At 43.3% G+C, this 13,448-nt stretch overlaps 6 protein-coding genes across 6 annotated transcripts; 3 read left to right on the top strand and 3 right to left on the bottom strand.

Moving 5' to 3' along the window:
• Window positions 1-1,765: 1,765 nt before the first annotated feature.
• On the bottom strand, window positions 1,766-3,017 carry BX661DRAFT_200078 (uncharacterized protein; the record flags this gene model as incomplete). The annotated part of the gene is made up of 5 exons (XM_051538377.1): window positions 1,766-1,936; window positions 1,997-2,017; window positions 2,152-2,199; window positions 2,244-2,535; window positions 2,923-3,017. 5 exons carry the CDS (start codon window positions 3,015-3,017, stop codon window positions 1,766-1,768), a joined length of 627 nt encoding a protein of 208 aa, XP_051389808.1.
• A 537-nt stretch (window positions 3,018-3,554) lies between these two features.
• On the bottom strand, window positions 3,555-4,367 carry BX661DRAFT_200077 (uncharacterized protein; the record flags this gene model as incomplete). Its single annotated transcript, XM_051538376.1, has 2 exons — window positions 3,555-3,716; window positions 3,774-4,367. 2 exons carry the CDS (start codon window positions 4,365-4,367, stop codon window positions 3,555-3,557), a joined length of 756 nt encoding a protein of 251 aa, XP_051389807.1.
• A 722-nt stretch (window positions 4,368-5,089) lies between these two features.
• On the bottom strand, window positions 5,090-7,283 carry BX661DRAFT_186345 (PapD-like protein). The gene is made up of 3 exons (XM_051537015.1): window positions 6,958-7,283; window positions 6,630-6,782; window positions 5,090-6,358 (listed from the first exon to the last, which is right to left on the bottom strand). The coding sequence occupies exons 1-3, from the start codon at window positions 6,998-7,000 to the stop codon at window positions 5,559-5,561; spliced, it is 996 nt and encodes a 331-aa protein (XP_051389806.1). The 5' UTR covers window positions 7,001-7,283; the 3' UTR covers window positions 5,090-5,558.
• Window positions 7,284-8,559: 1,276 nt separating this feature from the next.
• Window positions 8,560-9,535, top strand: BX661DRAFT_186342 (small GTPase superfamily). The gene has a single exon (XM_051537014.1). The coding sequence runs from the start codon at window positions 8,774-8,776 to the stop codon at window positions 9,428-9,430; it is 657 nt and encodes a 218-aa protein (XP_051389805.1). The 5' UTR covers window positions 8,560-8,773; the 3' UTR covers window positions 9,431-9,535.
• A 427-nt stretch (window positions 9,536-9,962) lies between these two features.
• BX661DRAFT_186341 (uncharacterized protein) lies at window positions 9,963-10,891 on the top strand. The gene has a single exon (XM_051537013.1). It carries the CDS (start codon window positions 10,163-10,165, stop codon window positions 10,790-10,792), a length of 630 nt encoding a protein of 209 aa, XP_051389804.1. The 5' UTR covers window positions 9,963-10,162; the 3' UTR covers window positions 10,793-10,891.
• A 1,290-nt stretch (window positions 10,892-12,181) lies between these two features.
• Window positions 12,182-13,423, top strand: BX661DRAFT_200073 (Zinc/iron permease; the record flags this gene model as incomplete). Its single annotated transcript, XM_051538375.1, has 1 exon — window positions 12,182-13,423. One exon carries the CDS (start codon window positions 12,182-12,184, stop codon window positions 13,421-13,423), a length of 1,242 nt encoding a protein of 413 aa, XP_051389803.1.
• Between the last annotated feature and the right edge of the window lie 25 nt (window positions 13,424-13,448).

Here is a 13,448-nt window from a genome sequence, read left to right as displayed (position 1 = left end):
ATATTTTTTCAGAAGTAAAAATCTATTTATAAAAAGGAAAAAAATATGCCTGGCCAAAAAATACTATGCCCAATATCTCTATTTTATAAACATACAAATTTATAGTTTTTATTATATTTTAATTTCTGGCGATAATTATCAGCTTAAATCAAGGGACGAGTTTTTTATGCATGCTTGATTAATGCCTGCTTTCACGCTTTACATGAACCTGTTATGTAAGAGGGGGTGGGGAGCACTACTGTAATAATGTTAAAAGAATGGGTGTGAAATTATAAATGTTTTTATTACTAGTGTTTCTAAAGTGCTATTATCGCCGGCCTCGCCTTATATATATCTCCTTGTCTTTGTGGCACTCACTGGCCGTTGTGTGCGCCGTTCGTGAGAACTGGTCCTTATGAAAGTAGCCCGGGTCTCTGATATGGCATAATTGGAATGTCTGTATTCTTGCGCCCAGCACATCTATTTCGGGACAGGCAATATGTCCGGATTTCAATTGTGGCGTCTAATTTGATCCCCTGTGATTTGGCCCATATCAGATCCATCTGTTAGCTGACGAGAGTCTGTCTCATGATTTCCCCTTAGCGTCTACTTCCATATCCTCGGGCTGCGTAACAACCCGTTAAACACCAATTACAGGTGCTTGTTAATCAGTCAAATTTAAAACTGTTTGCATAAAATATAATAACTTCCACAGGGTCATCTATGTAGTTATAGCAAACAGCGGCGGACACTGATGCTCATAAAAATTTATATTGGTGGTGTTCATGTCGGGCAGCCCAATTTGAAAATAAGTTCCCATTTGTTTTGTCATTTGCATTTTAGCCTTTTTTCATCACACCCGACTGCCGCTTCCCCCTTTGCCGCTATTATTTTTACTTTGGCTCTGAGTGCATTTGGCTTTTGCAAAATAAAAACATAAACCCATGTTCATTTTTAATTTGACAAAGAAAAATATTGGCATTATATTACACAAAAGAAGAAACAAAACCAAAACTTAATAACTGCTAGATGGCGGCTCCTGTGTTGCCTAACTTCGGATTGACCGTGGTTCACATGTTGTTTGACTGGGGTTCGCATGTTGTTTAACTGAAAATTACATGCTGGTTTACAACTGTTTTTGTCAAATAAACATTGCCTATTATATGGTATACTGCAGGTTGAATGCTACCTGATTGTTTTTAAAACATTTTTTAGCACATTCATAAAAATAATTTGCATTTGTTAAACAATGCACTAGCAAATTATTGGTTAATGGCGATCAACTGATTAACCAGTCTTGGCTGTTTAGCAACACAAACAATAAGTCACACAGTGACCAAAGCAATATGCTTTCTACTCTTTACCTTTCACAGTGTATAGCACTTATTTATTAAATATACTTTATATCATTATAGTTTATCTACACGTTCACAGAACGTTCCTATATTCCAATACAAATGCTCGAGAGTTGAATTATTTTTATTATGCACTAATAATTGTTGAAACTATCCTAGCATCTAAATTAATATTAAAAATTGTTTGGTATGTTGCTCCCTATATGTTTATACATTAATACTAGCTTTTACGGTAATTCTATACACTACAACTTGTCAATTATTTATTTTTAAAGATTAATAGTTTTTTTTGACAATATGCGCATCTTTTAATTACAACCATGCTTTTATAATGGAAAATTCTAAAATTAATACATAAATATTCCCAATTGCCATTGCTCAAATACCTAATAATAAAGGTGAAGCAATATATTTTAATGAAGACCTATTACTCAAGGTGCGTTTATGCTCTCGGCCTGAGGTGAAGCCTGTGGACGCATCACTATGCCATTGGCAATGTAGTGGTAAACTGTCTCCATGCTGTGCGACCAACCTCCCTGTATTTGAATCTCTCGCACTGGCTTGTTCTTGTTGAGGATATATGTTGCCACCACTACCTGAATCTTGTGTGGCATGTCAGAAACACCGTACTACGCCAATATTTCCTTGATTCAATGGCAGACCATGTTCTGCGTCGCGGACTGCTTGGTCTCGAGGTGTAGGAATAAATACTTTCCCCCATTCATTCGCGATGTTCATTGCACCAGCCAATATACTCACTGAGTGTGTGATAGGGGCAGATCATTGAGTCATCTGGTGTGCCTTGCCCCACCTGTACCAGGTCGCGCTGTGTCTTTATGTAAGGCATGCACACCTTGAACCTTGGCTCAACATCGTCTAAATAAATATTTTTCACATGAGGGTGGACACCTTGCTACCAGGTCGCCACACAGTATGCAGTGCTACCATGATGACCACATGAATTGCCACCCTTCTTGAAATGAGCAGGTCATCATCATACCATCGGCGGAACTTCTCACGGATGGTGTCACCGGTCCACATAGTGAACCCCCACTTCAACAGCTTGGATATTGCCGACGAGCGTTTCCACGCTGTAATCACGGATGCAATTGTGGATTCTGCGCCCACTGGCATAGTCAAGTTATGCAGTGGCATCCACACAGAGCTGGTCGCTGCTGTGAGCAAGCTCAGGTTGGAAGAGCTCAGCAACGACTCAGACAAAAAGTTGGCTAACTTCGTAAAAAAACACAAGTAGGATCCCAACCCCGTTGGATACACCCCCCATGCGCTGTCATAAGCCTAGTGTTTGTTTGGCGCTCTGCCTGTAAATTACTCAATAGTTGCTGCAGAAAGGCCACACTTTTTGAGACATGTCTGAATAATGTTCAAGTAAGGTATAGCCAGCACTAACCCCGAATTGAAAACTGAATCAGGGCCATATATACCAATTCCAGCAGCAGTAATTACCACTACTGTGTCATCCATTACAGCATCACCATTACTATTGCCACTTTCTCCTGCTATATTTTTCCAGTGCTTGTGAAATCATACACCACGGAAGGTGAAAACTCCTTGTGCTATTCAGGACTGGTTGAACCCATCTGTCACCGCCGCCTGCGGGTCAGGGAACTGCATCCAAAAAGTTTTGAGCTGTGCACTCTCCCTATCTGCGAATGCGTTCATGGAGAGTTAGGGCAGTCGTTTCCGGAGAAGAGCAAACGTCTTCCTCAGAATGATCAGGTCATGCGGTGCCCTCAAGGCCTGCTCTGCACACCTGCAGCTATGTTCTGTACTTTTGGTAAGTATGTCGAGTGTATTTTAAGATTGCGTTTGTGTGCCAACTCTGTGATCCTGATCTCCGACTGCAACAGGGCTAGGTCTGCCATTCCTCCGTCCTTGTTGACATGTTTTACACAATGGTATTAACCGTCATCACCTCCAACATTGCGGACATTACCATTGGTGACGTCCCCATTGTCCTCCAATGGTCTGCACACTTTTGGAGATATCTCCCCTGCCTGAATCCTGAATTTGGCCGGGGTCCCGCATGCCGTGTTGACGAATTTACTGTTGAGACTGAGAGTTGTTCTGTAACTAGTTTTGCTGTTGGGATTGTTACTACTGCTGCTGTTGTGGTTGCTGCTGTTAACCAAGGTTCCACTTGTTATTGAAGTTTTTGGACTTGCCGCCACGATTTCTGTTGAAAATGTTCTGTCCTCGTCAACTGCCGCTCATTGTTGTGGCCTCCGCAAAATCCCCAGACTGCTGGGCCTGCTTACCCTTGCCGTAGATGGCAAAGCCAAGGAATCTCTGTTCAGTGACCAAGGCGTACTGCTTGCGCTTGTTGCCTTTGAGGATGCCATTATATTCGGAAGTGTTGGGCTCGTCCATTTCTTGGATGGTGGCAAAATTGTCCCCTTTTTTACCAATTCAAGTTACCCACTCCTTGCAGAGCTTGCCATGTGTATGCATAACAGAGCCTCCTAGTGCTGCAAGTAGGTTTCCGGCTTGGTCCCACCCGGCACTCGAGTCACCCTTGTTTCTGAAGGCTGTCTGCACAAAAGAGAAGTCGTAGGCTGCCATGTAGTCGACGCGACTGATAATTTTGTTGATGCAGAGGTCATCTGCCAGACGGGGAATTGTGGCGCAATTGATGTTGGCATTGGTTCTCCCTGCAAAATTGAGGTAGATAAAGCGCAAACCATTTTCTGGGTAGTGCTTGTTGAGTGTTGCCCATGAGACATTGGCACCTTGCATGGTCGAGGTAAGGCCATCAAGAAACTCCTTACTGAGAGGCGCAACGTTGCTTGAGGCCCCTTTGTTGTCGCCATTGTCATACCCATTGTCATCCTGCTTGACATCCATTTTGCCTTTTTCTGTCTCACCAGGGACACCGCGGACAACTTCCCCACGAGAGACTCGTTTTTTAACCACCCATTGTGGAGGAGGTTGCTTGAGGAGTTCCACCTCCCACTTGGGCATTGGCTTCAAACCTGCTCTTGGCGGGCCCGCAAACGATGGCGGTGAGGTCATTGCTGAATTGGTTAATAGCACTGACTGCATCATTGTTAATTCGCAAAATTCAGATGTTAAATTGACTGTTTAAAAGTTTACAACACATATTTAAATATCAGGTCCAGATGGTTTGAAGGGGTGTAAGAAATGCCACTTGATGCTTGTTTTTTAAAAATAGAAAAATAAAGGTCAGAAGCCCAGTGATAATGACATTGTCCACTATAAAGGTTAGCTGGAAGGTTAATCAAAAATATAGGTAATCTAGTCACATTTAACGTTAAAAGTTTAAATACGAGATATTTAATACCTACATAACGACCAGACATGTAATATTGCATACCTAACTGAATACAAATTACTCGCAATAAAATAAAAAATGCTCGCCATTGAACCGCACATATTATTTTCTGTAAAAAAATTTCTCAGAGCTGTTGTTTTTATTTGGTTCACTGTGCAAAAAAAACATAAAAGAAAGGTGCAGAACAAGTCTATAAAAATAAAAGGCAAATACAAAGCATTATTTTTATGCTTTTTATGCTTTTTATTAAGTTTTTCTCATGAAATGAAAAATTTACAGTATTATAACACGCATCCACTCATATTTTTTAGTTTCTGTATATCAACTATTATTTAAGTTTTACATATATATTTTATATGGCTTTAATCTATAGAAACCTTCTTGTCATCGGACTCATCGCCGGCTTTTTTTATACAGCTAGCGTCTGCCAATACAAGCACCACCACCACTACATATAAAAGCACAAAGTCGACTTCAAAAAATAAGAGCAAGACCACAACCTCCATTAGCTCAAAGACCAGCACCAAGAGTAATGCTTGCAAATAAGGTATGCGAGGGTGGAGTGTGGCAGGCGGTGGAACCACTTGGAGCCGATGACCATTGTTATTACGGTGTGTACAACAGGTTTAAGGGTAGTGCTAATGCTATTAACAGTGTCAGGTTGGTCGTGGGTGCTGTAACCCTGGTTGCTCTGCTGACACAACTGTGGTAAAGTTAATATGTCACATTTGTATGTCAAAAGTTTTAAATATACACCATCCATACATATACGCCATGTCTTAATAATGTGGATGAAAAACAAGTTGATTTTATGCGAGTATAAAAAATTGAACGAATATAAAAATAAAGAAACAAGGCAAGACAAGAACAGGAACAGGGCAAAACAAAACGGACAGTAAAATGTAAGGGACTCAGAAGAAGAAATATCCGACCATAAACGCAGCCAAAGCGACAATAACCACAGAGTGCATGGACAAACCATCAACAGTCTTCGAAGTCTGAGCGCTAACCGCCCGACCACCTGCAGGTATAGTTACAGCCGCAGCCGAAGCGGCACTCCCGCTAGCCACAGCGCTCTCTAACTGGTGCCTGTAGTTGTTCAATTGCCGCTTGAGGTCCTCAATAGTGCCCTGTGCAGTCTCAAGCTCCTTCTTGGGCACAACATCGCAGGGTTCAGCCGATTTCTTTGCAGACTCCTCAACACGGCCAGTAACTGCAGAGTCATCGGCTGTCTTGGGTGCAACAGCAACGGCGGCTGCGGCAGCAGGCAGCGAGGTGTCGCTGAACTTGGGTGTTTCGTGGGGTGACGAGTTGTCCCCAGACTCCTCTCCGGGAGAGTCCACCTGGGTGTCCACGGATTTAGCCAAAGGTGATGGGCCAGGTAGTGGGCGAGAGGAGTGAACGGAGCGCTGCTGCTGCGATCCTGTGTTTCCAGAAGCAGCCTTTTCATCAGCAGTGCCACCGCTGGTGGTGGCTGCAGCGGAACCAGCGACGGATTGTTGGCTTTGTTTGTCGGATGCCTCGGGTTGCAGATAACGGACGCGCAGCTTCTTCTCGCTGATAGAGGACTTGGCTTCGCGCTCAACCATGGACCAGAGCTCAGTCATGGGCATGGAATCCATCTCGGGTGTGATCTGGATGCTTTGGATCAAGAATTTGTCTCTGCACTTGAAGTCAGCTGGCGGATCCTCCTTCATCGGCTGCAGGACAACTACATTGCTTGACATTCGAAAAAGAAAATATGAAATAAATGTGTAAACAAGTTTTTTTAGTTTTTTGTTTTGGAGAGGACGAAAACAATTCATTGTTTTTTCGAGAACATCAACATACAGACATTACAGGGATTGTCACAAAAAGGCAAGATAGGGAACAAGGAAGGACCCCTTTAAATACTTTTTTGTGTATATGTGTGTATGCATTGTATTGTATTGTATTGTTCGCAGATAACAATTGTTGGCGGAAATCAAGAACGGATTGCTTACCTTGCACTTCGACAGAGTCTCCAGGCTCAATGCGACCGGCATTGGGACGCACGCAGTATTGCTTTGGAGCCGTAGTCTTCACCTTGAAGGCAACGGGCGAGTTATTTTTGTTCGTCAGGCGCAGCTGGTCCTGGGCCTGAGTGGCAAAGGGCTCTACAAGTGGGGGTGCAAAGTGACAGTGTTGAATGGAGAAAAGAAAAAGTATTAGCTACAAGTGATTCAATGTGTGCGCAACATGTCGCTAATTTCAAGATGAGAGAAAGAGAGCAAAACTGGCCCTTTTCAAAGTGTGTAAATTGGACTCTGAAAAAAGGATTCTGGTACTTACGCTGGAAGGACAGCGCGTCTCCGGGTTCGTACACTAGAGCCATATGATATCGTTAGATTTTTTAGTAGCGCTATTAAGTCCTTGTAACGTTGTTGTCGATAGATAAAAAAGATGCTAAATTCCCCGTGAAATGAATATTAAAAATGTAAGAAAGGGCGTTAAAGCGTATGAATTTCACAAAAAGAAGAAAAACGTTCCAAAGTGCAGTTTCTCTTATTTATTTTATTCTTTTTAAAGCCAGAGGAAGAAAAAAAGGTATAAAAAACTAGCAAGCATATTTCCAGCAGCACCAAGCTCAGCTTTGTATTGCCGACGTATACGCTGCCGTTCGCAAGTCGCACGAGCGAAAGCGAAAAAGAAGGGTCAAAAACACAAGGGCCAAAAAGCTAAAATCAAGCCAAGTCCAATGCAGACAGCAGTCAAGTGACGTAAAGTAAATGCTCAAGAGCGTTTAAAGAGCCGAGCCGAGCCGAGGAGCGGGTATGAGATACGCCCACTGCTTGTTTGTTTGCCTCATCAGATCAGAAGCAGCAACAGAAGAAAGACCCATCACACAGATCCACCTTACTGGCCTGGCATATTCCGCTCGGGCTCTGCTCGGCTTTTATTCTTGCTCTGGTACTCTCTTTTTTGCTGCTACGATTAGTTTTTTGATGCAGCAGGAATGCAGCCTGGGTTGGGATTTGCCTTTTTTATAGGACTTTTAGGGTGTGCGCCTTGTCCCAAGAGTTAATATGCCCGGGAGACCCAGATAACCCAGCGCCCACTCGAATCATTGGGCCTCACATCTTTTGCTCTTGGCACAAGCGTTGCAAAGAAAAATACTTTGTTTTTTGTACTCATATAATGATATAATGACCCAGCCCCAGTGTGTTCCAATCAACCCATTTTGTTTTGTTCTGGCTTGGGGGGTGTTGTATTTTTTCTTTACCGCCATCAAGCTCTTTTTCTTTTTTTCCTCTTTTTCCGTTCGGCTTTTCGTACTTTATGCACTTTTGTTAATTCACCTTCACTTTCACTTTCACTTTCACTCACTTTCTTTTTCTTTTACCTTTTTTATATATACTTTTGGACACTTTGCAAATTTGCCATTGTTTTGGTTTTGCTTTTATTCCCCCTTTCATTCATATTTTGCACGTCATTCGGACAACCAACAGGTAGCGAACGGCTCGTGGAACTGGTTCCCGCTTCCGTCTCAAAGTACATATACACGCATATCTTGCACAGAAACACGCAATAGCGCACACTCATTCGGCGATTTTCCAGTAAAAAAAGTTTTAAAGGTAACAAACACGCTACCATTGTTTTTGCTTAGTCTTTTTCCTTATCTGGCCTGTTCTACTGCTGTTAGAGGTGAATGTCCACTTTGTCGGAAAACCAATAATAAAAACAATGACATGCTTTGTTGGAGCATTGCAGCTATGCTATACAAATGATTTTTGGCCTCTTGTGCCAAAGTTTACATTTTATTAATTGGGTTGTAGCTGGCAGCAACTAATATTTTTATTTTTCATTTTTTGTTGCGCTTGCTAACTGTTCTTTTTAATACTATTTATAGGCCCGCTTTCTCTATTCGTCCGCATTTTTGCCTAATCTAGAAGGAAAAAAAGAGGAGCAGACACAATTTTTTAATTGGGCTTAATATAGACCGCGGAGCTAAATTAACATTATTTTTAAGACCGACTCAGTGGGGGCGGACAATCTTTTTTATTTTTCTGTCAACGCGCAAGGACACACGTGAAATACCCCTGGAAGCAGTGCGAAGAGACACAAAGGAACACCGACACCAACACTGACACTGACAGCAGTATATAGTATGTCGCGAGTCAATAGCCCCAGCTTGCAACACCAGCAGCAGCAGCAGAATCGGAGGCCGATCCAGCGCAAGGCAGTGATAATTGGCGACGGTGGGTGCGGCAAAACATGTCTTTTACACGTATACCGCGAGGGCTCATTCCCGCCCAATGATCAGTACATCCCGACAATTTTCGAAGAGTGCGTCAAGGATGTCGTCGTCGACGGGCGCGCGGTGGAGCTGGCGCTGTGGGATACGGCGGGACAGGAGGACTATGATAATGTGCGATACCCTTGTTACAACGGAGCCAGCGTCGTCATCATTTGCTTTTCGGTGGACTCGCCCGACTCGCTGGAGAATGTCCGGGAGAAGTGGATCAGCGAAGTGCTGGAGTACGCGCCCGGAGTGCCGACGCTTCTGGTTGGCCTAAAGGAAGACTTGCGGAGGGACCCAAATATCATTGAGCAGCTCGGCAGGGATGGTCAGCAACCAACCAGTCGTGAGGAGGCGCTGGAGGTGGCGAGCGCGATTGGCGCACACATGTACTTGGAGTGCTCGGCGAAGGAGAATCGGGGCGTGAATGAAATTTTCAGCATGGCTGTGCGCAAAACTTTAAAGCCCGCCAAGGGCCAGCAGTACGCTTACGACGACACCCAGGGTTGTTGCATAATTCTGTAACTTCTTTATTTCTTTTTTTTTTACTTTTCTATCGCTTTCTCTTAGCTATCCAATTTTATTCCTCCACAGTGTACTACTTTTTTATTTAGTTTGCGAAACTTGGCCTTTTGTCTTTTTGTTGGATGCCAAGCAGTGGTGAAAATGCCAATACGTGACCCTGTGATATCAACATATGTATATAATATACACATGAGCAGGGCGTGCTCTGACCTCTAAAGAAACCCGAAATTCAACATGTAGAATTTTTCTACCTATCTGAGTACACCTCCTCCCTGCACTAATTCCCACTGCTTCTGCAGCTGCTTCGTGACTCTGAAGTAGAAAGGGCAGCGGCAGCAGCGCAGCAGCGCATGAGCCAGGATAATATTTTTTGTTGCCTGATTTCTTCTTTTTTTGTCTCCCCAATCAATCTTATGAGTTTTTTTTGGAGTTTGACTATTGTCCCGGAACTCAATTGTGAGTGAGCAAATAATCAAACAAAGGAAAACTGCCAGCCTCTCTCTTTTTCTTCTCTTCTTTAGGTTTTTTGGGTATTGTTTTTCATTTTTCTACTTCGTTGGAGTGCTTTTTCTTTAATTGTTTCTTTAAAAAATATTTCCATCTACATTTTTATTTTCTCCTCTATTCTCTCTCTTTTTACTTTTTTCAATAATTTTTCTGCATATATCACTTATTCATTTATACACTCACTCACCCATTTATAATATCACTTATTGTAAACAAACTTAAAATATGCCTCACACCAGCTCAGTCAACAAAGAGTCTAATGGCTACGCCGTTCGGATCAAAGCCGTAATAATCGGCGATGGCGCATGCGGAAAAACCTGTCTCCTCCACGTCTTCCGGGTCGGCGAATTCCCGCAAGACAACCGGTACATCCCAACAATCTTTGAGACCTGGGTAGCCGACGTTGAGGTGGCCGGACGGCCCGTAGAGCTTGCACTGTGGGATACCGCAGGGCAGGAAGAATTCGACCGACTCCGATTCCTCTGCTACCCGGATGCAGACATTGTCATTATTTGCTTCAGCATTGATTCGCCAGATTCATTGATTAATGTCATGGATAAGTGGCATTTGGAGGCGGTGGATAATTCACCCAGGGCATCGATTATTTTGGTCGGGTTGAAGCTGGATTTGAGAACGGATGCGGTGGTTATTAGGGAATTAAGCGCTTATGGACAGACACCGGTTTCGTTTCAGGAGGGTGAAGCTGTGGCGAAAACTATTGGCGCTATTAGTTATATCGAGTGCTCGTCGATTTTGAACATCAATGTGATTGATGTTTTTGTTATTGCCGCGAGATGCGCCTTGAATAATATTAAACATAGGGATGCATCGTCGTCTTGCTGTGTTCTCCTGTGATAGCTCTTTTGACTTTCTGTTTTCCAACGCCTCTTTTTTCTTTCATTATTTTTTTCACACTTTGAGCGGCTTGTGATGTATTACTTTTTTTCTTTTTTTCATTATTATTGCATTTTTCAATAACAATGTTTACAAATGTTTTTTTTGGCGCGCACAGTCTGTATTCAATTCGGACATGCTTCAGATACAATTTAGTGAGAAAAATTGAAAGAGTGACAGACAGAAAAATATTTATTTCTTCGGTGAATTCTTTTCGGACCTTTTTTTCCAACAGGCGAATGTGTCCTTTAATGTGGGTCTATTTATTGTTTATTCCAACTTGAATACCCAGAGAAAAATTCAAGACGTGAGGGGTAGCAATAGTGGCATGTATAAGTACAACGAATGAACAGGTTTATTTGTACAAACTTTAAAACAGTGACACTGAATGTGTTTTTTTGTTGAGCCCACGTTGATCGTTAAAAAATCACCATACATAGTATATTATTATTTTCAATAAAAATCAAAGCAGGAGACAAGATAATCTACAACACGCATATCTTGACACACTCAGTGGTGGTTGGAGGATATCGCTTGTGTTGAAAAATCAAGGGGAAAATTTTGTTCCTCTTTCTTTTCTGTGCAAAAATAAAATAGGGTTTGAGTTTAATACTGTTGTTTTAAAATTAAAAAAGCAAGTACATTTGTGCCTGACCAAAAAAAAGCGGGTTGACAGTCGTAACTGTTGCATCATTTTATTGAGACGGTGATGGAATTGTTTGCGCACAGTTCCTTTTTAGTCTGTCACGTTTTGATGGATTGACTTGTTCAATCTCTTCAGCAAAAGAATACATTCACAAAAATCAATAAATTCAATTGTCTGGAGCGAAATAAAGAAGTAATTCAAATTGATCGGGTGCGGGGGGAAGAGAGAAGAGAAAAAAAGGTGAACTTTATTCTGAGTGTCATTAATTACACACGACTCCCTATTTTGCACGTGTGCGTATTCTGGGTCCGACAGTCCATATATATGTATTACTATTTTTCTTTTGTTTTGGTTTCGACCCTGTTTTTTATATTCATCTTTTTTATATTTCCTAGTTTCGCCTTATTCCTTACTTTGAATTTCGAGACAAAACTTTTATTACCATTTGATTTTATTTAAATATAGAGTAATAGAATAGGAGAATACACACTGGGCTGTTTATCTATACAAAACCAATAGTTGTCGCACGACACCAACAACAATTTCATTTATTCTTTTTTGAATTTACAAAATCTCTTGTCGCCCGCTTATTCTTTCTTCTCATTCACCGTTGTCTTTAATATTTATTTGTGCACTTTTCATTCCAAGCAAAACAACAACGAAAGAGGGAGACTCATAACCACACACAGTAAAGCGTAGCCACAATGCAAGCGGTATTTCGGCTGATCCTGGAGGGTCTGGCTATGTTTGTCGGCTCATGGGCGGCCGGCTGCGTGCCGATTTACGTGCGCATGGACCAAAGCAAATTCAACATCCTCGCCCTATTCGGCGCTGGGCTTCTCATCGGCGCTGCCCTGGCAGTGATTCTGCCCGAGGGCGTAGAGACACTCTCCCACGCCCTTCTGTCGCAAAGTCCCAAGAACCAGATGGACGACGACATGATTGACTCTATAAACAACAACATTGGATGGTCACTGGTGGCCGGCTTCTGCGTCATGTTTCTTATTGACAACCTGTTCCCGTCCGCCCACGCGCACGAAGACGCTGCTGAGGGGTGCGGTGTTGACGGCAGAGATAATGATAGCGCAGCGTGCTTGGGTGAAATCCAAATGGGGCCAACAACAGGCGGAGCGAGGGTGGGTGCTTCCGAGTTTACCTTGCATGATCCTCAGCGTCACCAGCATCACCAGAACCTTGGCGCACTCAACAACTCGGCTTCATCGCTGGTCATTAGTCCACAGAACTCTGCCAACAGCCCATACAGTGTGACTCCAACCAGCGAGGATGGCAACTGGGATGAGCCGCAGAAGCCCAAACCCAAGTGGCGCCAGATCTTAGGCCAAATTGGCTGCGCCCTGTCCCCCCGCTCGCTGCCCTCGACGCTCATTGGTATTCTGGTCCACTCATGCGCCGACGGCCTCGCCCTTGGTGCTGCTGTGGCTGCGTCTGCCTCTGCTGCATCAACGTCGGCAGATAAGAGTGCTGGGGAGCACAGCTCGTCAATGGAACTCATTGTCTTCATGGCTCTGCTCTTGCACAAGGCCCCGGCCGCATTTGGTCTGATTACGACGTTGAAGCAGCAGGGCTTTGCAACGTACAAGTTGAACATCTGGCTTACAGTGTTTGCTGTCTCGGCGCCTCTTGCTGCTCTGGCCACGTTCTCAGTGTTTTTAATGATCGGTGGTAAATCCTCGGATGGTCATGCCGAGAGCGATGGCATTAAGCCGTGGGCAGGAACCGTTATGTTGTTTTCAGCGGGTACTTTTATGTACGTGGCCATGGCACATACGCTTGCTGAGGCTGTGCATCAGGCTAAGGTGCTGAGAGGCAGGGCGGCATCTAATGGCTCAAAACTGGTATTGGGCTCGCTGTCGCTTTTAGATATCATTGTTTTGCTGGCCGGTGTAATTCTTCCGCCGTTGGTTTCAAAGGACCACGATGGTTAAAAAATGACATTTAGTGTGCGTGGAT

Source organism: Kickxella alabastrina (genome assembly GCF_025024165.1).
Source record: "Kickxella alabastrina strain RSA 675 chromosome Unknown BX661scaffold_21, whole genome shotgun sequence".
NCBI lineage: Eukaryota > Fungi > Kickxellomycota > Kickxellomycetes > Kickxellales > Kickxellaceae > Kickxella > Kickxella alabastrina.
This window is presented reverse-complemented; position numbering and strand designations above follow the sequence as displayed.

Coding starts and splice junctions, on each gene's coding strand:
- BX661DRAFT_186345 (XM_051537015.1), bottom strand. CDS start 7,000: ATGGCTCTAGTGTACGAACCCGGAGACGCGCTGTCCTTCCAGC. Junction 6,783..6,957: donor AGACGCGCTGTCCTTCCAGC/GTAAGTACCAGA, acceptor CCCCACTTGTAG/AGCCCTTTGCCACTCAGGCC. Junction 6,359..6,629: donor AGACTCTGTCGAAGTGCAAG/GTAAGCAATCCG, acceptor CAAGCAATGTAG/TTGTCCTGCAGCCGATGAAG.
- BX661DRAFT_186342 (XM_051537014.1), top strand. CDS start 8,774: ATGTCGCGAGTCAATAGCCCCAGCTTGCAACACCAGCAGCAGCAGCAG.
- BX661DRAFT_186341 (XM_051537013.1), top strand. CDS start 10,163: ATGCCTCACACCAGCTCAGTCAACAAAGAGTCTAATGGCTACGCCGTT.